This window comes from Vicia villosa, linkage group LG7 (genome assembly GCF_029867415.1).
Source record: "Vicia villosa cultivar HV-30 ecotype Madison, WI linkage group LG7, Vvil1.0, whole genome shotgun sequence".
Classification (NCBI taxonomy): Eukaryota; Viridiplantae; Streptophyta; class Magnoliopsida; order Fabales; family Fabaceae; genus Vicia; species Vicia villosa.
Window position 1 is genome coordinate 94,821,053 of NC_081186.1, and position 23,568 is coordinate 94,844,620.

General features: G+C 32.2%; 2 protein-coding genes across 4 annotated transcripts; both read right to left on the reverse strand.

Annotated features, from left to right (window-relative positions):
• Positions 1 to 363: 363 nt before the first annotated feature.
• On the reverse strand, positions 364 to 5,414 carry LOC131615940 (pentatricopeptide repeat-containing protein At1g71210, mitochondrial). Of its 3 annotated transcripts, none has more exons than XM_058887132.1 (2): positions 2,523 to 5,414; positions 364 to 833 (listed from the first exon to the last, which is right to left on the reverse strand). In XM_058887132.1, exon 1 carries the CDS (start codon positions 5,222 to 5,224, stop codon positions 2,585 to 2,587), a length of 2,640 nt encoding a protein of 879 aa, XP_058743115.1. In that variant the 5' UTR covers positions 5,225 to 5,414; the 3' UTR covers positions 364 to 833; positions 2,523 to 2,584. The 3 variants fall into 3 exon arrangements, with proteins under 3 accessions (XP_058743115.1, XP_058743114.1, XP_058743113.1); XM_058887131.1 differs by having other exon boundaries at positions 364 to 873; XM_058887130.1 differs by lacking the exon at positions 364 to 833 and adding an exon at positions 917 to 1,921.
• Positions 5,415 to 7,789: 2,375 nt separating this feature from the next.
• Positions 7,790 to 10,393, reverse strand: LOC131615942 (probable serine/threonine-protein kinase PBL2). Its single transcript, XM_058887133.1, has 6 exons — positions 10,089 to 10,393; positions 9,292 to 9,602; positions 9,055 to 9,190; positions 8,777 to 8,913; positions 8,564 to 8,687; positions 7,790 to 8,411 (listed from the first exon to the last, which is right to left on the reverse strand). Exons 1-6 carry the CDS (start codon positions 10,144 to 10,146, stop codon positions 7,996 to 7,998), a joined length of 1,182 nt encoding a protein of 393 aa, XP_058743116.1. The 5' UTR covers positions 10,147 to 10,393; the 3' UTR covers positions 7,790 to 7,995.
• Positions 10,394 to 23,568: the final 13,175 nt, after the last annotated feature.

The following is a 23,568-nucleotide window of genomic DNA, read 5'->3' on the forward strand; positions in this document are numbered from 1 at the left end:
GTTAAAAGTCCTAACTTTAGAGAGACAATTCTTTAACGAAATTATTTAGAAGGACGAAAAATGAAAATGCTTATAAAGAGTTTGGTTTAGAAAGTGTTATTTGAATAGAATTGCGACAGTATTAACCTAAAGAAATGTTATAGAACCTATACCTATAGGTAGCACTTGTAACGTAACATGTTAAATAAAAAATAATTTGAAAACTATATTAAATAATTTGAAAACTATATTAAATAATTTGATTAACATCTCTCAAAGTAAAAGAGATGAAGCCAACCCATTAATTCATGTAAGCACTTCTGTTAAATAACAGATGACAGTTTATTACACTTTCCTGTCATATTCTTAGCAACAAATGACCGCTTTCAAGAAAGTGCTTTCATTATATGAAACAGAGATGTACAAAAATTAATGCACAGATCAGATTTGCATTTTCCCAGTTGACATTGTTATTCCAAGTCAATACAAAACATTTACAAAAAAAAGATAATTGTCGTGATAAATTAGGATAACAGACAAAGATGGTATGTTTTTTACGCTTCCCATACCATAATCACTGGGTGCCCTTGAAAATCAACAACTGTCTAGAATGCTATATAGAAAAAATCATATATTACCTCTTATCCTACAAAACACAAATCAAAATAAATGATAAGCTCTAGAGTGCAGCTTGTACCAAACAATAGGGTGCAGATTACATTTCCATGATTCTCCCTTGCAACTACGCAATCTAGCCTGCTATAAGTTAAAACAATAGGGTGCAGATTACATCATCCAAACAACTTAATGACTCTCCATCTGCACCTCAAATTGATGTTGCTTGTGCATGAATACTCCAAACAAGGAAAAGTTTACATGCCTTGTGCATGAATACTCCAAACAAGGAAAAGTTTACATGCCAAGACATTTCACATTAGTGTCAGAAAAACACCAAGTGATTAGAGGGAACACGAATACTATTGTGTTGTATGTATGCAATATAAAAATCCAGAGATCAATGAGACTGAGGTTAAGATTGATCAAATCATCAAATGTCAATAAGAAGAAATACAAAATAACAATTTTGGTGCAAGTTCTAAACAAGGAAGGAATCAATCACACTACCATTGAAGAAACCAAAGGATAAAACACCAAATGATTATTTTGCAGACAGGAACAAAAGTCGGCACAGTTGAAGTTTATAGGGTTTTAAGAAAGAGAGTGAGAAATAATAAAGACTTTGAATTGTTATTATAGTCTGATTTAGATATGATTGATGACTATGATTTATATAAAGACTAGACTAAAAATCTTATTTACATTAAAATACAAGACTCCAAATCCTAAGCAAATTAAATAGGAAGACGAATAATGATAATAACAAAGTCATATGAAAGTTAATTTTATGTTATGTTATGTGGTAGCCTAAGATACTCTAATACAAAAAAAAAACTAATCCTATGAGATATTCTAAAATCACTCAAGATAATAATATCAAGGTATTACAAGATATTTTCATATCTTCTAACAAGTACAAAAAATAACTATTGCCGAATGATAACAAAGCATTATCTGTTATGCTTTTGAGAAGGATGAAGGAACGTAGTTCAGAGGCAAAATGCAAGGTTGATGTATGAAGTAAGACCCTTATAAATCAGTTAACTATAATATTTTTGTTGCAATGACAGATGCCAATGGGGCAAACTCGGGACTGGCATGAAACTCCCAACCCTTTATGAAATGAGAAGCCCATATTTCTCAACTTGCTGAGGTTAAGTTCATCAAACATGGGATATTCGATCATGGCAGATGATTACAAAGAGAGAAGATGGAGCTGAGTTGTCAAATATAGGCTACGGCGACCACAGCATTTTATGGCAGTCTAAATTGGCGAAGTTTTTTTTGCCTTTCTGCCATGGTCCGCCATCTGCAGTTGATAAGACTGAGACAGACATTCTATCAATTTCCTTGTGAATAACCCATCTAGTGGACAAGGTTAAAAATATTTATGGTGATATAGCAAATATTTATGGTGATATAGCAAAATCCAGTGTAGTACAAAACATATGTAAAATAAGTGAGAAGAATAATCCCATATTATTATTATAAATGTCATAAGTAGTGACTGACACTAAGCGCGACTACTGTATTGAAATTTGAAATTTATCAAATTTGTGTCAAGAAACACAAATTAACTGATGATATTATTTTTCATTATGTGTGATGGCAACTATCTTGAAAAGAGGATAAGAAGCAATCTTCGAACTTTAAAAATAAGTATGACAAATAAATGATGTATAAAAAGCTATGTCCAATCATCACCAATGTTGGTCTAGTTTTATAAATAATACAAGGTGGAAACATATTTTATTCCTAATGCTTCCACAAAGAGGTAAAAAAAACAAATCGACATAAGAGATACAAGGATTGCTCTAAAATAACAATTAGATGAGAAAGACTAAGATGAGAGAAAAAAAACTAATGTATTGAATGTAACAATAATTTTTTTTTTAATAATCAGTTAAGAATAACAAGATCCTTACCAAAATTGTATGAACCCTTCTGCATCTTTAACACATCAATCCATTCTCCTTAAAAGAATATGCTAGTACTCTTCGTTGGAAAAAATATTTTTTATTACATTTCTTCTAGTATTCTCTGTTGGATAAAATCCCATTTTGTGCATTTTTTCGATCCAGTGCTTAGCCTCGTCATTTCTCCCATGATTTGAGAAACCATGCACCATAATATCATAAGTCCAACCATTAGGCTCATAACCTCTGTGACGTATCCTATTAAACAACTCACAAGCTTGGTCCATATCATAATTGGTTACTCTTCTCAGCAGCAGATTGTAGGTGTAAATGTCAAGCGGAAAGCACATCGCTATTAATTCCTCCAACTCCTCAATAGAATGGTTTACTCTTAAACAACCAGAAAATGCACCAATGACAAAGTTCAGTGTAGAAATAGGAGAACTTTCTGCACATCTTAAATGAACACATGTATCATAGACATCCGGTGATATCAAAGAGTGAAAAAGAAGTACGTTGCCAAGAAAAGAAGTTAATCGACGTCCCATTTTCATATACACTTGAACGAGATTTATTGCTTCATGATATCTTTTCAATGAGCAGAGCGCTTGCACAAGACACTCATAGGATTCAATGCTTGGATTTAATTGAGAGTTTAACATTTCAAACAAGATATCATGTGCAATGTCAGCCTTGTTGGCCTTGCAGAGACCAATAATCATGGAATTATATAATTTTCGATTGACCATACACTGGCGCCGGAGACTATTAAAGAAATTCAAAGCATCAAAAATCATTCCACTTTTCAAATAACTATTCAACACAAGAATTTGAGAAACGATATTCGGCACAATGTTATTCCTTATCATCAACTCATATACATTCCTGGCCAACTCTGTCTTATTGGCATGCCCGGCTCCGTCGATGAAAAAGTTGAAAATCCGAACATCAGGTTTACCATGAGTCAGCATGTCTAATAAATTGAAAACACGTGATACTGGATTATCCATATCAAGTAAACTGCAAATAACAGCTCTGCATGAGGTCCGTGTTAGTACAAAATCCTTCTCTTTCATTTCAACAAGAAGGCGAGCACCAATGTCTCCCCTATTTGACTTAATAAAACTCCTAATCATCTTCGAGTAGGAGAATCTAGCAGTGGCATTGTTAAGCTCCCCGTGCACCAAATAACCATCTTCCACTCTTCCAGCTTGGCACAAAGCCGATATAAACTTGTCATATGTGACAGCGCTTGGCGTGAATTCCCGCTCCAAGGCAAGATGGATCAGCTCCTTCACCTCATCAACCTTGCACTCTCTACACAAAGCATGGACAATCGTGGTAAAGGCTCGTCTATCAGGAAAAAACCCATTACTGAGAGAACTTTTGAGCACGCTGTACGCCTCTTTAACACTCCCATCCCAACACAGAGTAAGTATCAAATATTTGTACGCCATTTGATTCGGATTCAGTCCAAACTGTGACCTGGAATTGTACAATTGGAGCGCGACATTCACCATCCCAGCTTTGCAAAAGAAGCACAAGACAGCATTCATGGTAACCAAATCAGGCGGAATACAAGACTCATTCATATCCATCAACAAGCCATAGACATCATGAAGCCGGCTCTCCCTCAAAAGCCTACAAATCAACATGTTATACCTATGAGAACCAGGAACATACCCTTCAGAATCTCTCTTCTGCCTAAAAAACTCCAAAGCCTTATCCAACCTACCACCCTTCACAAGACCCTTCACACAAACCCCATAAGCTTGTTCCAAACGTGCCAACCCCAAGTCCCCAAACTCCTTGACCAACTCAACAGCATGGTCAAACCTATTATTCTCACACAACGAACCAACAAGAAAACTCACCTCAGAACCATGCAACTCTTTCCCACTCCCCAACAAAGAATTAAGATAATCTTCCGCCTCATCCAACTTCCCCTGCTTACACAAACACTTAACAACAATCGCATCAGTGACACTAGTCGCATAGCCCTTCATCCGAATCTGACTAAGAACGATACTAAAAGCATTAAAATAATCCTCCTCAGCAAGAGCATTGAGCAGAATATGATAAGAAAACCCATCCAAGTCAAGTCCCTGAAAACGCATTTTACCAAACACATGGAGTGCAACCTCAGGCTTCCCAGCAATCGAATAACCAATCACAAGTGTATCATTAAAACGAACCCGATGCGCGAAAACCCGCCTCCGGAACGTCTGAAGGAACTCAAGAACCAAAGGCACATGGCTAGCCCGGGTCAGGATACGGAAAATCGCCACAAAAGTAGCTCTTGTATGGTTAAAACGCGGCTGCCGCCCAGCCCAATCGAAGAACTTGAGACAAGAGAGAATGTCATTGTTATCCCCACCGTGACGGAGGACACTGACAACAAAGGCTTCGGTGAGGGGAAGCGAAAGGGCGGAAAGAGAAGGCGAGAAATCGTCGCCGGAGGAGAGAATCTGGTAGATTCGAGTGAGGAGTGGGTCTTTGGAACGGTGGTGGATTTGGAACCACGTTTTGAAGGTGGAAGCGACGTCGTTTTGGGTGACGGAAAACGAAGGTGCTGGTGATGAAGAAAGTGATGTATATGATGCATAGTGAATGTTATCGATTTGATTGAGAAGTGAAGTGGAAGATGAAACGACGGATTTGAGTTTGAATTTGTGTTTGTGTTTGGTTACTACATGCTTCAATGGTAGCATGCTGAAGAGGAACAAAAACAAACGTTGATTTTTTGTGTCTACCAAGTGTTTGTGAAATTGCTTCTGTTGTTTTTGTTACTCTTCATTGACATGGTTAATTCAATTTCAAACCATGTTTCGAACTCAAAAAATATTAAAGTACTAAAAACTCTTGGAAGTGTTTCGGAAGGGTCTGGTTTTGGAAATTAGGTTTTATGGTGAAGGTTTATGAAAGATTGTTAATTTGAAGTGTAAAACTTTATCAAGTTTCAAGAAAATTATATTATTTTTTAGAATTTAATGGTAGTGCACTGACAGTGTAAACAAACTTTACACATACATCCAATCAAAATCATTACAATTGTCATGTCATATTAGTTTTTTAAATTAAAATTGTGTTGTAATTGGATACATGGTTGTGATTGGTTGACAGTGTAAAAATATTTTACACTGTTAGTGCATATTCCTATTTCTCTATTTTTTATAAATAATTCATTTTAGAGAAATTATTTTGTGAAATTAAGTGTAGCAGGAGATGCATTTAGAGAAATTACCTTTTTAAATTTTTAATTAATTAATATATTTAAATTAAGAGAAAATAACTCATATGATGAATATTATATTGATATTTTAAAACGAGTTTAATGATTTGGTAAAATGGCGGTTTTTATTGGATAATTATATAAATTTATTTTACACGACGAATTATATCCACTAATCTCGTAAATAAAATTAAACGTTAAATATTTATTCAGTGGATTTAAAAATAACATTTTTTATAATTAAAATAGTAGATTTTTAACATATTATCAAAAAATAATGTAGCAGAAGTTTCAAGAAAATTATATTATTTTTTAATATTAATTCATTTTAGAGAAATTATTTTGTAAAATTAAGTGTAGTAACCAATAATTCAATAAACTTGTAGGCTTATATTCTCTCCTATAAAAAAATTACTTTTTAAAGTTTTTAAATAATTAATATATTTAAATTAAGAGAAAATAGGAGATACATTTAGACTCTCATCTCATCAATTTCATATTGATATTTTAAAACGACTTTGATGATTTGGCAAAATAACTGGTTTTGAAAGATACATGCATAAAAAGGGACAGAACACCCCTCAAATTGATGGAATATCCTTATATCGTCTAGTATATGCGAGATTACCCATTCACAAGAAACCTCAATCTTTGGAGAATTAAAGGGCATTTCTTCCCTAGAATAAAAATAAATTCATAACCTAAATATGGAAACTTTACCCAAGAATAACCTTCAATGGTCACTTCCGCCATCAGCGCCGATAAGATATGAGGGACTAAAGTATTGAAGGATATGGTGAAACAATGTAGAAAGATAGGCAAGAACGAAATAGCTAAAAAAATTGAAAAAACAGCGCCTAAAATCTTATGGGGAATAGACTGGAAAGATCAACGACCCAGACCAAACCGTCTGAGGGTAACGTGCTTCTTGTCCCATCAAGTCCCCTCGAATAAAAAAGCACTCGAGTCACCTAGGTAGGATAATCGATCCCTAACCCATGTATGTGAAATGATATGTTGACGGCTTAAAACGACAGCAATTCAAAGACAAAGAAAACATTAAATGTACCGAGTACCCCTACAGTGGTTTCTAGACTCTCCACTTCTTCGAGCATCCGGGAAATACATGCAACACGGCCGACCAATATTATGGAAAGACTTCCTGGTTCATAAGATCCCGAAAGTCTTTGAGGCAACTGTTATGGCTCAGTCATACCCTAAGAATGCAGGCTCATCCCCATAGATCCGACCACCTTGCAGAAAGAACTCCTCCAAATAATTTGATCTTAGCATGATCTTTTTCCAATCCGGCCATCTATAGGCGCAACACCCCGAGTCTAGTTCGAGGACATATTGAAATCCCTAGATTGTTCCCTTGACTAGTTTACCTTCAGTAACCTAGAAGCAGGGCGTCTATCTCTCCAAAGTATCCAAAGGTCCTTCGCATCTCACGCCAGTTAGTTAGCAAGTTAGTTATTCAACTCCTTTATATATATACAGATGACGTCATTTCAGATAACAGTTTTCGAACACAATTTGAATACTCTCTTTCTCATCTACATACTAACTTGAGCGTTAGAGTGCTAACCTTGCAGGTACACCCCTCGCACAAAAGCTTCCCTCCACCGTAGCTTTCGTGATCCCATCTATTCCTGGTTCCGATACAGAACAATTCCCACAATATCTTGAAGGGAATTGGTCGGTTTATCCATTTTGTATCCAATCAATCTAAATTGATGGGGAGGAGTCGAACCTAAAATTAAAATTTAATGTGGATACCTATTTTATAGTTTATATTTGTGCAATTTTTATCATAACTTTTTCATCTTATTCATATTTTAGAGCAGAACCTAGAATATGAACTTCCTAATAGATTTGAAGGCTAAAAAAATTGTGTTGAAAACAAGGCAAAATACACCTGATATCAATCAATCAACGACCTGCTTCTCAATAATTTTGTCCATGCTTGGTTTTGACGTGATAGATGATGTTCTAGTAATTATAAAAAAATTGTTATTATGAAAAAAACTTATGCAAGTCTATGTCCATAAATTAAATGAGTATACTGGTCTAGAAATTCCAAGTCTAAGTTTTTCCATCCATAGCTGTTTAAGACATCTAAGAATGTTGCTGCTTAAGCATACTAATGCTTCTCAATAACAACATGAACATTGCTCACTTGTCAACACAACAAAACAACAAACCACTAGTTTATATGCAGAACCATTAATTCACATGAACAAAATCATCTCAATGTTTTCGAGTATTATTCGCAATTGACTTATGTGAATGATGATGACTAGAATGCTTTGTTGCATGAGGATTATGATCAGATTTTGGTGTTCTTGGTACAGAATTTGAGGAATGTAATGCTTCCAATGCTGCCAAAACATTTACCATTGTTGGTCTATGTTTAGGATCAGTATGAAGACACTTTAGAACAAGTGCAGCTGCTGCTTGAGCTCCTTTCTTCGAGTATTGACCACCTAATTTTGTATCCATGATTCTCAATATTCTTCTGCTGTCACTCAAGAAAGGCATTGCCCAATCCACCAGCGTTTCTTCCGAATATGCCGGTCTATCATCGTCGACTACACGCCGTCCTGTTAGTAGCTCTAACAGGACGACACCGAAGCTGTATACGTCGCTCCTCAGTGTTAAATGACCTGTTTGGTAATTTGGTAAGTCAAAAGACAGGTTGTCATGCCAAGAAAAATATAGGCCCGTCGTGTTTAAAAAGCATCGACGAAAGGGATAGCAACGCAGTTTATTGCACACTTATCTGCTTTTTCTGTATAATTATTTTTTATTAATGTACCTGTAGCTACATATTCTGGGGCAGCGTAACCATGCGTTCCGATAATTCGAGTTGAAACATGAGTGTTATCCCCGGTTGGACCGTCTCTTGCCAAGCCGAAATCGGAAAGATTTGCATTGAAATCCTGCGTAAATATCAGCGCTACTCTTTAAGAATGTGGACTAATATGTAAAACATCAGATGTAGTCATCGCAGATGTAACGTGTTACATACCGAATCAAGTAGAATGTTTGAAGCCTTTAAATCGCGATAAATAACATTTGCATCGAGGGAATGTAAGAATGCTAGTCCTCTTGCAACACCGATCGCGATATTGATTCGCGTCATCCAGGAAATCGGTTGAACGCCTTCTGCAGAAAGAGGCGAAAAGATATGAATACGAAAAGAAACTATGTCTCATCTTGGCACGAATACTCGAAGACTTATATTATTCTGTTAAGTACTTATTCTTTTGCGAATCAAAATATTCTGAGAGTGAATACATTACTTACTTCTAAATAAGTGATTTTCCAAACTTCCTTTCTGCATAAACTCATAAACCAGAAGCCTGTTTTTACCTTCTAAACAATAACCAATAAGCTTCACCAAATTTTCATGGTGAAGTTGGCCTAAATAATTGACTTCCGCCTGCAAACAAAAACGACGAAAAATCAGACAACAACGATCGAGTTTGATTCCTACTGATAATAAACAGAAAGTTTGATAAAAGTGTTTATGTTGTTTCTTACAAGCCATTCCTTGTGACCTTGAAAACTTTCTGGTTTAAGCTGCTTAATGGCTACTACAATTCCATTTCCTGGTTTTGTAGGAGCACCAGTATTCTCATCTATCCATCCTTTATAGACTAATCCAAACCCTCCCTCGCCGATCAAATTTTCTTGCCGGAAGTTCCTTGTCGCCTCCTTTAGATCATTGAAGCTGAAGGACTTAACATCATTGGAGATGGATTTTTCATCAATCGACCATGAAGTTTCCAATTTGGTTTTCGACTCGGGAGAATTCGAAGTCCGCTTTGTTTTGCTTTGAGTCTTTGTACTTCCTGAGAGTAGATGAAATGTAAGTTCAAAAGAAGAAGAAAAAAACCAGTTGAATCAAATTTGATTGAATTGCGGTTCAAACCGGTTCTATGAGGCAAGAACCAACCAATAACCAGGTGATTCTGGTTATGGTGTTAGACAGTGTTATAAAGGACCGACCAATTCATCTGATTAAATTGGTCGGTCGGATTCTGTCAACACTGTCTAACGCTATTTTTTGAACATGTCAAATAAGAATACTAATTGATCCAGCTTAATTTCTAAGTTTGATACAAAATTATTCAGAAATAATTAGAATCTGAATCAGGTCAAAGAATCTTCAAAATCTGTATTTTTATATCAAGCAAGTTTTAAAGGAAGTGGTAAACAACTAAACATCAACCTTAATAGCACTAATAGTAAAGTTAAGAAACAAAAACAAACAAAAGTGAAAAAAAAAAACATAAACACATTAGTGTCACCTAAGATAAAACAAAAAAGAAACTGACCAAATAAACTTGTTGAAGAATTATGACAAACAGCAGGTTTTCTGAAGCAGTTTCCCATGATGAAAGTGTTTTTCTTTTCTTTTCTTCTCTCTGTGTTATGTTATGTTATGTTTTCAGGGAAGTACAAAAATGTTGATAAAAGGAAAACACAGAATTAAGAAAAGGGTGTGAATGAAATTATGAAAAAGTCTTCAACTTAGAATAAGTGTTTGTTGTTTTGTGTGAGGTGATAGGACAAAGTCCACGCTAGTTATCGATAGAGAAGTTAAGAAGCAATAAATGGTGATTTGATAAGGAAATTACATAGTCAATGAAATGGAAGTTGCCTCTTGTTGAAACAAATATAATCACATGTAGTTTTATTCTGTTTAACTTAGATTTGTCTTTAGCAAGGGCAAGAAGACTCTTAGAAAAGGGTCTCTAACTTTAAGGACTTTATATATATATATATATATATATATATATATATATATATATATATATATATATATATATATATATATATATATATATATATATATATATATATATATATATATATATATATATATATGAGGAGGGTTATATTGACTCCAAGAGTAAGTGTTCAACAGTTACTCCAAATCATAATCATTAATTTTCATTAATCTAACGGTTTTAATTGATCATTTAGTCTAATTATTTTTGGAAATATTTTTTTATATAAAACTTTAATTAAAACCGTTGGATTAATAATAATCAATGGTTATGATTTGGAGTAAGTGTTGAACAGTTACTCTTGGACCCTCCTCTATATATATATATATATATATATATATATATATATATATATATATATATATATATATATATATATATATATATATTGTAGTTTTTTAATTTAGATTTATTTTTTTATCAGGACAAAGTTTTTGAATTGATTGGGTTGGCCTTGACGATAGAGATTTTGTATACGCAAACACTTAAATGTTCAAGTGACTTTTCGTTTGAAATGAGCAAGAAATATCTAAGCACATTTCACTTAGTGCAAGAAATTTTTTATGGTAAAGATTATAGAAAAATTGAGTCAAATTTTATTGATGTCGTCGAGAGATTTTCAACGAAATGGATGAACCACCATTAGAACCTAATCATGCGGTGATTGACTATTAAGAGCTGACATAAGTTTGTTAAATAAGATAATTTTAGACTGTTTATCGGTTTATCTTGTAAATGTTCAAATCATTCAAAATACAACGTCAGAAGTAAACTTTTATTGACCTTTCATGCGTTAGCGGGCTTGATTGAGAAATTGTTAAATTATAACTTAAGGGTGTTATTCATTACACCACATGTCTTTCTCACACACTTTGGCGAAACTCCAAAAATACCCTTAAATTTTGGATTTTGAAATGTGGATGCACCAAATACTCAAAAATCTCTCTTTGAAACAAGACAAATTATTGTTAAGTATATGTTTTGATTTTGAAATCCGAATTATCAACTTACGAAAATTGAAATTCGAACGTGTCTCACCACCCCACACTCAATCTCAAAGCAAGGCAAAATCAAAGTTAAAGGGTTTGTCCAAATTTCAAAATCTGAATTCTACCATGTTATCAGAAAAACATAATCAATTTAAGACAAAGGATGAAGGATAGCATACAATCTACCATTTACTATTTCCCAACCAGTTCTTCAATGTAGCATGAATGGATTCAACTTTATTAGTTGTATTTTTAAAGTGTCTAACCTGATCGGTCTAAGCACAAGCAATCTTCTCTTTCGTTGGTCCATCATTATGCTTTCAATATATTTCAAGAAATTCATATATACCACACACACATTTCTAAACTGTATGACAAATTCAACTTATAACTCCTCGGTAGAAGAATTTATGATAACATTTCAGACATCTATTATGCTTTCCAATATCACACTAGGTTTGACCATTTTCCCATCTTCACTACATTAATTTCCTCGGTCCCTACCGCAAGGTTAAGTCTACCTCTCACATTTTTTGTTATATGTACCTACTTAGTAAAGCATATGATGTAGGAAACAACTTTGCAACAAAATTCATCATTGTGGTATCGCAATTGGTGACAATCACTTGTGACATATTTTTTTGGTCTTTCAACATAGGCTAACACACTTCCAAATCCCATGTAATATTATCCTCTTTTTCACTTTCTAAAAATACAAACCCATCTGAAAAAGTTATCTCTGTAGAAGTAACATCAATAATTTCCAAAAGTTGAAGTCTGTACTTGTTGGTCTTATATGTTGAATCACTTATTAACATAATGGGAGTGTTCAATAACTTGATGGAATTATAATGAGTCCAAAATATATATATCGAACAATTTTTCAATCCTCGCATACTTTGTACCTAGATACATAATGATCATCATCCAACAACTTCAACATTTGTTGCATTTCAGATCTTAGACCATTTATCGCTTGTTGTTTTGTTGACGAACATTGTATATTTGCTTAATATTTGAGACACTTTCGGGTCATTTTCTTTTCAAACTTGCGAGTATGTTTTTGGGATGAACCATGTTCAATGTCATGTCAGACACACGTTTCTTCTCTTCATAATTCAAATGACATACAATGTTATGATCGACTAATTAGTGACATAAAGCGTGATTATGAACACCCCAAATAACACTAAATCTCTTTGTATTATTCGCGTTGGGTACCCACACAACTTAATAGGAAATCCACATTTCTGGTGTGATGGTGTTTCAACATCTGGATAATTTCTTTATATTTGTCACTTCTTTTGCATCTCATCATAACAAATGCTTGTCTTCTACTATAACCAAAATCTGACCTCCTGATAACAATGTCGAACCCTAACTTGACACCCTATGTGAAAACCCATTGAAGCCTATGTTCACGTATAGAAAACTCTTGTTTATTGGTAAATAATTTTCCAACATCAAACATTACGTCACCTAGTTTAACATCCTTATATACAACAGTTTTGGGGATTACATAAGGGTGCACCATAACTACAATCAATAAAACAGAAGACAATTTAAATTCACCATTAAAACAATTTGGATTTCAATTTCTGGAACATTTGTAAAAGAATCCAAATTTCAAAATATAAACGCAGCGTTCATATTATAGACAAAACAAAGCCAAATTTCTCTCATCAATGATCAACTAAATACATGTAAATTACTTGTAATTCCAGCTTCTTTTGCACCTTCGATGTCAAAATACAATAGGATGTTGTTTGCAAGTAAAAATATAGAATGAGAATGGAAGGAAATTTTGACCGGTTTTTCAATATTGGTGTTATGATCATGAAGACGGTCATACATGCAAGGTTATCCAAAAAACAATTTCCCACTCGGTGTTTATAGATTTCAATCTTCAAACAATGAGGGTATATTCGAAGATTGAAATCTGAATATTTGTATAATAGACGTGCCCGGTTTCTAATCTTTAAACACTATATAGGGCATTTTTGGATTTTAATAAGATGTGTGATCATTAGATGAGATGTAGCAAACACTACCCTAACTTAAGTAGCATAATGTGAGACTCTAAGTATTAACCCCTCAAAATGAAGTCCGTTCTAAATGGATCTTAGCCCAATTCAAACCACGATTTGGAATGGAAATAGGTCAGACCAACTAATAGGGGTATATGATTCAACCTACACAGTCTTAGATCAAGCCATGCTTTCTTAAAAAACAAAAGACATGTGGTTTTTTATAAGCCTGTTTAGTTAAAAAAGGCTAGAACTCGGGCCTTAAATAAAATATTTTAGGCATTTCAAATCGGCATGATTAAATAGATATGAATAGTTTTATTATTATCATTATTATTATTATTATTATTATTATTATTATTATTATTATTATTATTATTATTATTATTATTATTATTATTATTATTATTATTATTATTACATTGTATATTGTACTCTCAATTAAAATACAAAAGTAAAACTTAGTTATCTTAAAAACTTATTAGAAATAGGCTGAAAACACATTATGGGCATTGTCAATTGTTTTAATAAGTTTTCCTAAACAAAATAATCTCCCAAAATTTATATTACTAGGTAAGCTCATATAAGTTAATGCAAACAAACTTTAGTATCATTGATTTTTTTAGTTTGTATAAACATTAATTGAATTGCTTATTTAGTTAAGTTCAAATAAATAAAATTTTAAGTAGGCTAATTAGAACTTTGAAAATGGTAGACTCATACGTAAAAATAAGCTTATGGCAGACTACAAATCAAACTTAGACTTTGATATTTTTAGTAGGTCAGACTTAAGTTTAGCAAAGCCTATCTCAGTTCAGCCTATTCTCACCCTTAATCACAATTTACCAAAAGATAAAGTTATCAAGTCAATTGATTTAAGCTTCCACAAATACAATATTTTTTGTTTAATATAAAATCTTGTCTTCTACTATTTTTAAAATTATAATTTATAAAATTTCATGTAAAATAAATATTATTTTTATAAAATTTAATTTATTAACTTTATTATTAATTTAAAAATAAATAATATATCAAATCATTAATTTTAATTTACAAGAATGATTTGTATTTAAAACTTATGAAAAGAAATTTCAACAAAAGTTAATAATTTTATTAAAATACTATTATAATTTAATATGTGTTTGATTGACCAACTTATACTCTCATTTGCACACACCAACTTAGGTCCTCCTATTTTTATATTCTCAATTTTTTGCATCCTTTTAAAAAAATTAGCTTTTTGATCTCCATTATTCACATTCTTTGTTTTCTTATGGTCCTCCAAGATAAAACATCATTTTAATGACGTGGCAGGTATTGTTAAGTGCCACCTAATCTTTTTGTTGCAATGTCATTACATATTATTATTTTGAATCCGATATATATTTTTAATATATGAAATAATTGAAATAATTTATTATTTTCCATTTAAATCAATAAAATACATGTTATATTTATATCGTGGATCATTTCCTCCATCGTTCTCCATCTTCCCCTGCTTGCCGTCGTTTGAAACCCTGAATCAGGGACCATCTTATCCATCTTCTCCATCTCCTCAGTTGCGTTCTCCATGTCCTCCATGTCTCAAAGCTCTAGGTCAAGTCACAGAAAGGTTGTGAGCTACAACATTCAGGACGCATGCAAATGTAGATTAGAATCTCCATTGATAACCTCTTAGACCGATTCGAACCCAGATAGTCATTTTTACGATTTTAAAATGTTTAAGGTACAATTTTGTTTACTTGTTTTCATCTTCCATCGCTTTTTCATATTCCACCCGTTCATCTACAATTTTTTTTCGGTGATTCCAGATCCAAGGTTATAAGAGATGTAATCATTTTACTTGGGTAGATGAAGAAATGTCACCAAGAGCCAAGGAAGTAATCTCTAATCTGATCCACAAGTTAAGTGAAGCAATAGAGAATTTAAATGTTGCCAAGCTCAAAGAGGAAGAAGTGAAGAATAAGATGGAGATTATGAAAAAGATGATGTTATCTGTGTCAATCATATTTGTTTTGTTAATTGGTTTAGTGATGGGTATGGTAATGAAGTAAGAATGTAGTTATGTGTAAGGATGGCAACAGGTCGGGTCGGGTGCGGGTTTTGCACTACCCAAATCCGCATCTGAAATCGACACCCGAACCCGGACCCAAACCCAAAGGGTGTTCGGGTGGCAAAATGACACCCATGCCCACACCCGTTGGGTTCAAGTTTTTTCACCCAAACTCAAACTCGTAGCCAAATACATAAAATACAATTTTCCTACAAATTTCCACAAAATATATGTATATATATATATAAATAGTATATATATATATATATAATATATATATATATATATATAATATATTATATATATATATATATAAATATATTATATAATATATATTATATATATATATAAATATAAGCGGGTGTGGTTTTGGATTTCGGGTGCGGGTTTCACACTACCCAAACCCGCGTCCGAAATATCAGGTGACACCTCAACCCGAACCCAAACCCAGTCAACTCGGGTTTTCACCCGTTGACTCGGGTTCGGATGCGGGTGGGCCCCACGGGTTTGGGTATATTTGTCATCCCTAATTATGTGGAATGTAGGGATAATGTACTATTTAATGTTGAATGTAGGGTTTATGAAGATCATTTATGTGACATTAATGTAAGATTTACCATCAGTTATGTTAATGAATTTGTTTTACATCTCATGTTAAATGTAATGTAGCAAAATGTTATCACTGATATTATCCGTATTATTTTACAAATGATGTTATCAACAATGTTATCATTAATGTTATCGGTAATGTTTTACAAATGATGTTATTAGTAACATTATCAATAATGTTTAAAAAATAATGTTAGCATTAATGTACCAAAATATAATAATAGTGATGTACCAAAATAGCATATATATATATATATATATATATATATATATATATATATTAACAAGTTCAACACGACACTGGTTGGAATACTTTTCAACTTGTTCTTGGCACATAATACATATAATATAACATTACATTTGTCCATGGCAAAAAATATTACATAACAGTATTGAACCATTGCTTTTGTTCATGGCACAATATATTACATAACCTAAAGAAACATTACAAAATATAGTTAAACTTCGTCCATAATTCTTCACTAACATATTCTTGAGTTGGTTGTGTAGAAAATGGTGCTTGTGATGAAGATCCAATTTCAGTTGCATGATTTTTCTTTGACTTCTTATTGACATGAGGGTTCTTTTTAGCCTTATTGTTCTTGTTTCCAACACTCTTGTTTCCACCATTTGGTATAGCCCTATGAGAATCTCCCTTTCCCTTATAACTCTGCTTGTTGTGGCCCATGGCTCCACACTTGTTGCAAGTAACAGTTGTAAGTTTTCTTGGCAACACATATGGGTTTCTAGGCTCATCATTTATCTTGTTCCTAAGCTTTTTAGGTCGACTAATTTCCCTTCGCTTCAAGGGTGGATTCATTTCTAATTGTCCATTTAAAGGCAAAAGTTGTGGCCCATTTGTTAGAAAATGATATTTGCATAAGTCTTCATAAAGGTTGCTTTCCTGCACATAGACACAATATAATATAACACATAAATAACATATGGTTTCCTGCACACAGACACAACACAATAGAACATATAAATAGTATAAGATATGAAAAGGTTATACATATAATAATCAGAGACATAATCCTCTGGTTTTTTCTTGTTATGCCAAATACAAGTTATGGCATAATTACAAGGGATGTCAGAGAAGTCTCATTTCTTGCATGCACAAGTTTCATTTTTGAGGTTTACACAATATGTTTCAATGCCATTTTTTATTTCAAAAATGGCCAAATCATCATCCCCATGCCATGTGTATGCAATTGATCAGAATCCTCACCATTATGTTCAAACTCAACTTGAGATGTCTCACATTGTGCCTGGGTTGTTTCAGTTTCAGCATGTAACACTGTTGTCCAATTGAAACCAATAAATTATAAACTGATATCAATGTCACTTTCAGAGGAACCTTCACTTACAACATAGTTAGCATTTGTATCATCATTACCCTCCTTATCATTGCTAACTTCAACATCATCATCAACTACAACTTTATGCTCCTTATCATTGTCACCTTCAGCATCAACCTCCTTATCATTCTTAACTTCAAAAGTATTATCCTCATCATTGCCACCCTCACCATTAACCTCCTTATCATTCTCAGCTTCAACATTATCCTCCTTTTCATTGTCACCTTCAGCATCAACCTCATTATTATTCTTAACTTCAACATTATCATCCTTCTCATTGTTAACTTCAACAGCATCATAATCAACATCAAATCCATGAACTGCCTCTGCCTCATCTATTACATCAGGGTTTTCAACTCTGTGCTCCACATATAGATCAACCAAGTCAAATCCACTAATATCTTCAATGAGTTTCAACACATCAGCATCACTATTTAGGGGTTTAAGTCCTATACTAAAGCTAAACCTAGGGTTCCAATACCATAGACATATCATTTAAAATAACCCTCACTTTTAATTAAAGACTCCAAACCCATATAGGATATATAGTCAACATCAGCCTTCCAGCTCATTTCTGTCATTATCCCACACACATACCATTTAACAAGGGAGTGTACAAGTTCACCTTTGTCATGTAATATTAACCTAATACTGTGATCCTTTGTTGCCTTGTAAATCATTTTAAGATGGAAATTAGCTTAAACATATGGGTCCACTACACATCAAATTAGAGTTCATATATGTGGACCACTTTCAGAAACCAACTGATAGAAATTTAGGGTTCTACTTATGGACCACATTCAGAAACAAATACATTTACCTATGTATCTAAAATAGGAAAGAATAATACACATACCTGAGACAAAACGTAACCTCCTCGTCTCTTTTCCATGAATGTTGTGGGTTGTTCATCTTGAAGAAATGTGTTGCTGCAAACAAGACGAACACTGATTAATTATCAAAGACTGATAAACGGCACTAACAAATGAAATGAGAAAATGGAAGAATATAATACCTCTGAACAACAATGGAAGAAATTAGGGTTCTCTTATGCAAATGTGAGAAAAATATGAATGACAACTTATTTTATATCCTTTAAAATTGAATTATTGCATTACTTAAATATATTTAGATTATTGAAAATATAAATCATATTCAAAATATTAATAATATGTAATGACATGGTAAGAAAAATTATGTGGCACTTAACAGTTCGTGCCATGTCATTAAAATGATGTTTTGTCATTATAATGATGTTTTGTCTTGAGAACCAACAAAAATGTGAATAATGAGAATAAAAAACTATTTTTCTAAAAAGTGCAAAAAATTAAAAATATTAAAATATAAGAACTAAAATTGCATTCAAGCTTTTAAATTTTTAATAAGGTAAGATGAATCAATTTAATCTCTTTGATTAAAAAATATCCATGAATTTTATCTCTCAAAATTTAGTAAATATCCATCAAAATAAAATATTTATTTTCAATCACACATTTAAGGAAACATCTATCATCATGATAATGTTGACTTTTGAAAGATTGAAGAACGGGTTAATGCTTTGTCGTGGATCCTACCACCTTTTAATTTATGGTTGAGTTGTTGACCCATCATGGACATGTTCATGTACATCATAATTCCTTTAAGTTCGATTTTTTTTTTTATATAATAATTTGACTTTAATTTAAGCTAATTATTTATTTATTTTTAAAAAAATTATCATGCAGCGTTAGAGAATTAGTCTTCATTTCTATAATTAAAAAAAAATCATCAATAATTCTCTTGAATATTGTTTAATAAATTTCTGTCAATTTTTGACATATGTCTTATTCATTAGTTATTTAATTAATTTCTATCGCTAACTGCAATACATGAAGGTCCACAATGATAAAACTAATTTATAAGAAAGATCGTTAAACCTGAGGCATGTATTATGTGAACTCGGATAATTAAGGGAATCATAAGTGTATAAAATTAAATTTTCAGAAAAAAAGTAGAGTTAAAAGGTAGTTATGCGGTCAACAAATAAAAATTCATCAAAAATAATTTACTTATATTTAATATAATTGTAATTGATTGACAGAGTAAAATTATTTTATATTTTAAATATATATTCTTTATTCTTAAAAATATAGAGAATTTCTTTGTTGACCCCTATGGGGTCACCCCAGCGAAAACCCCTAAATACTCTTATTTCAGAAATGCATTTCTGAAATAAATTTTTTTTAGATTTTTTCAGAGTTCGGAAATACATTTCCAAAAACATCAAATAGGGGTGTTTTCGGAGATGTAATTCCAGAAACACTCATTTTTTTGGGTTTCGAAACTACACTTCCGAAAAAATGCAGTATTATCATAACCTCCATCCACCACTTGCAATTCAAAACCGACACAGACCACAACACTTCAACGTCATCAACTCACCATTACTGCTCAGCACCAAAAATGCAGTGTTCACCAAAAATGCAGTGTTGTTGTTGTTATGCTGTGTTTTGGTGGTGGATGGTTTTTGAAGGAGCAATAATGGGTTTAAGAGAGGTGGAAGAAGCCAAGATTACAAAATGGGTAGAAAGTGTCAGGAACAACAATTCAAAGCCTGTTATTTTTTAAAGCTTAAACTAGTAACATAACATGAAAAAGCAAATGGAAATGGAAAAGATGATGAGATTTGTCCCTCAAGCCTGTTATTTTTTTCTTTATTAAAGATTCATACTTGAAATAAATTAATATTGTGGTCTGAGTTGTGTCGGTTTTGAATTGCAAGTGGTGGATGGAGTTACAGTATTTTTTTCGGAAGTGTACTTCTGAAATTTCTAAAATGTGTGTTTTCGGAAATGCATATCCGAAAATACAATTTATTTAATGTTTTCAGAAATGCATTTTTAAATTCTGAAAAAATTTTGAAAAAAAAATAACTTCGAAAATACATTTTCGAATCAGGGGTATTTTTGGTTTTTCGCCGGGGCAAGTAAGGGGTCAATAAAGAAATTACTAAAATATACTCCCTCCGTCTCATAATAAATGTCCTATTTGAGCAATGCGCAGTTTTTAAGAAAATGATTGGATGTGTTGATTTTAATAAAAAAGTTAATATCATTTATTAGAATACCCCTATTAATAGTAGTTGAATAACGTGAAAGTTAATAAATAGAAGTATAATAGTGGAAAAATAATAATGATTGATGCATTGTAATTATAAATGGACAATTAATTTGAGACAAGGAAAAAATACAAATGAGACACTTATTATGAGACGGTGGGAGTATTAAAACTAAAAAAACATTATTAAAATTTGATTTAAGTTTTGAACCACGTGGGTTTTGTCATGGATGCGCGTTTGAAACGGGGTTTGACCAATTAAATGGTGTTTTAGTTTTCAAGAAGATCAGAAAACCATTCCACCTAAATGAATTTAGAACTTGAAATTATTTGAAGAGTTTAATTGTTACTTAATAAATTTTAAAAAAATTACACTAGTACATTATAACCATTTAAATATATCATTTTAAAACAAATTAAAATAAAAGTAAGATATTTTAAACAAATCAACTGTTATAATTAATAATTGACAACGTAAGAGTATCTTTACAACATTGATGTATTTTAATTAAATTCTTATTTAAAAATTAAATTTCAAAATAGTTGTTGTTCCTAATACATAATATTATTATATATGTAAAATCAAGACTTCACTTGCATATATTTTGATGAAGACAAATATGACGAAAAGAAGAGAAAAAAAATTGCATCATAATCAAGTCAATAATAAAGACTTAATGATGAGCTTTGAATTAAGTGAATAATTCATGGATCAAATTCATGATCAACATCCAAAAGTATATGCAATTTAATACATATACACATTTTAAGTGCTCAAGGTCATTCTTGTATTTCAACCATTTAAAATTTGGTTTTCAGTATGAAACATGTCAAACTTGGTTTTAATACAATCTATTGACATGTGTTGAAGTATGCCTTAAAACATTTATTGATGAAAAGAAATAAAACATATTTTGAAATTGTCATAAATCAGAAAGTCAAAAAATAGTCTAGTCCGAGATTGATCCATTCATTAATGTTAGAATATTTTATATTAATTTGGATATCATATAAATTAATATAAAAAGATATTATAAAAAATTGATAATATTCTAAACGATATTAATATATATATATATATATATATATATATATATATATATATATATATATATATATATATATATATAATAGTCTAAGAGATATTATAAGACATTTATAATATTTGAGAGATATTATAAGATTATAATAATATCTTTTATTCTAACAATTAAGGAGATATGTCTTGGGATTTATTATGGATTTGTTGGATTTTGACTATTATAAATATGTATCTTTTTTGTTATTATAGTGTGACAATCTTAGAGCTTACAACAACGAGGAAGAATAAGATTTTAGAGAATTCCAATGGAAAACTTAGAAAGACAAAGATTTTTGGGAAACATTTGGAGGTATCTAAGGGGATTGGGAAATACTTCTAAACACCTCGGGTTTGAGTGATTCTTATATTGAGAGTTTGAGAGTTTGAGAAACACTTGGGTAAAAATAGGGTTTGTTCTTTGGAAATTGTGAAGGCTATTTTCTTGTAACTCATTTGTAATCTCTTGTAACAACTTTCTAAGTATAGTGAATTGGAGAGTTGCTCTCTCCCCTAGAGTAGATCGTTTGATCGAACTGGTTAAACAAACCATCGTCTTTTTCTCGCCTTATTCTATTATATTATCTATGTACAGATTATTATTGCTGTAGACCATTTATTTTGGTTGTTACTATTCTTTGCCTCACAAATTGATATTGAATTTTGTCATAATTTACAACAAGATTCACAACAAGTGGTGCAGTGAGCGTGGAGCAAAGAGGTGTTGTTTACAAGTGAGCACCATCTTAGATGGGAGACCGAGCAATTTTCTAATAACAACGACTTCGGGTTGTGGAAAATTAAGATGCAAGCAATTTTAATTCAAGAGAAGTGTATTGATGCTTTGAAGAGTGAAGCCATGATGCCTACATGGCTTACATAGGTACAAAAGACCAAGATGGTTGATTAAGCCAAGAGTGCCATTGTATATGACAAAGTCTTTGGCTCACAGGTTGTATCTGAAACAACAACTTTATTCATTCCGAATGATGGAGAACAAATTCATTGTTGAGCAGCTTACAGAATTTCACAAGATTATCGATGATCTTGAGAATATTGAAGTGAAGATTGATGATAAGGACAAGGATTTGCTATTGTTTAGTCAATTACCCAAATCCTTTGAGCACTTTAAGGATGCCATTCTTTATGGTAAGGAAGGTACTATTACTTTGGATGAAGTCCAGACGGCGGTGAAATCCAAAAAAATTTCAAAGTCGAAAGATTTGAAGATTGAAGATTGGTGAAGGCTTAAATGTGTCAAGAGGAGAAGATGAGTGTAAAGGGATGTCCAAATCAAAGAGGTCTGACAAGTCAAAGGTAAAATGTTTTAATTTTCAGAAAATCGCTCACTTTAAAAGGGATTGTCCTGAGAAAAAGGTCAATGAAGATTCTGTTCAAGCTACAGCTCCTTGGGTGAGGAAATTTATGAGGATGTTGATGTACTAGTAGTTTGCCTTGATGATAATAAAGCATGCAAGGTTCATGGTATATATTGGTATGGTCAGATTTAAAATGTTTGATGATTGTGAACTTTTTATTCACAATGTGAGGTATGTTCCAGAACTCAAGTGAAATTTGTTATCTATAAGTATGTTTGATGATCTAGGCTATTGTACTAGAGTTGAACATGGAGTGTTGAAGATATCAGATGAAAGGTTCAAAAATATGTGGTCTATATATTTTAGAAGGTGCAAATATTGTCATTCATTCATCAGTAACTAGTGGAGGATTTCATGACAAGGAAGAACTATGGTATTTGAGTTTAAGGAGTTATGAATGCCTTGAGAAAGTTTTAGAGAAGTATAATGAATTTT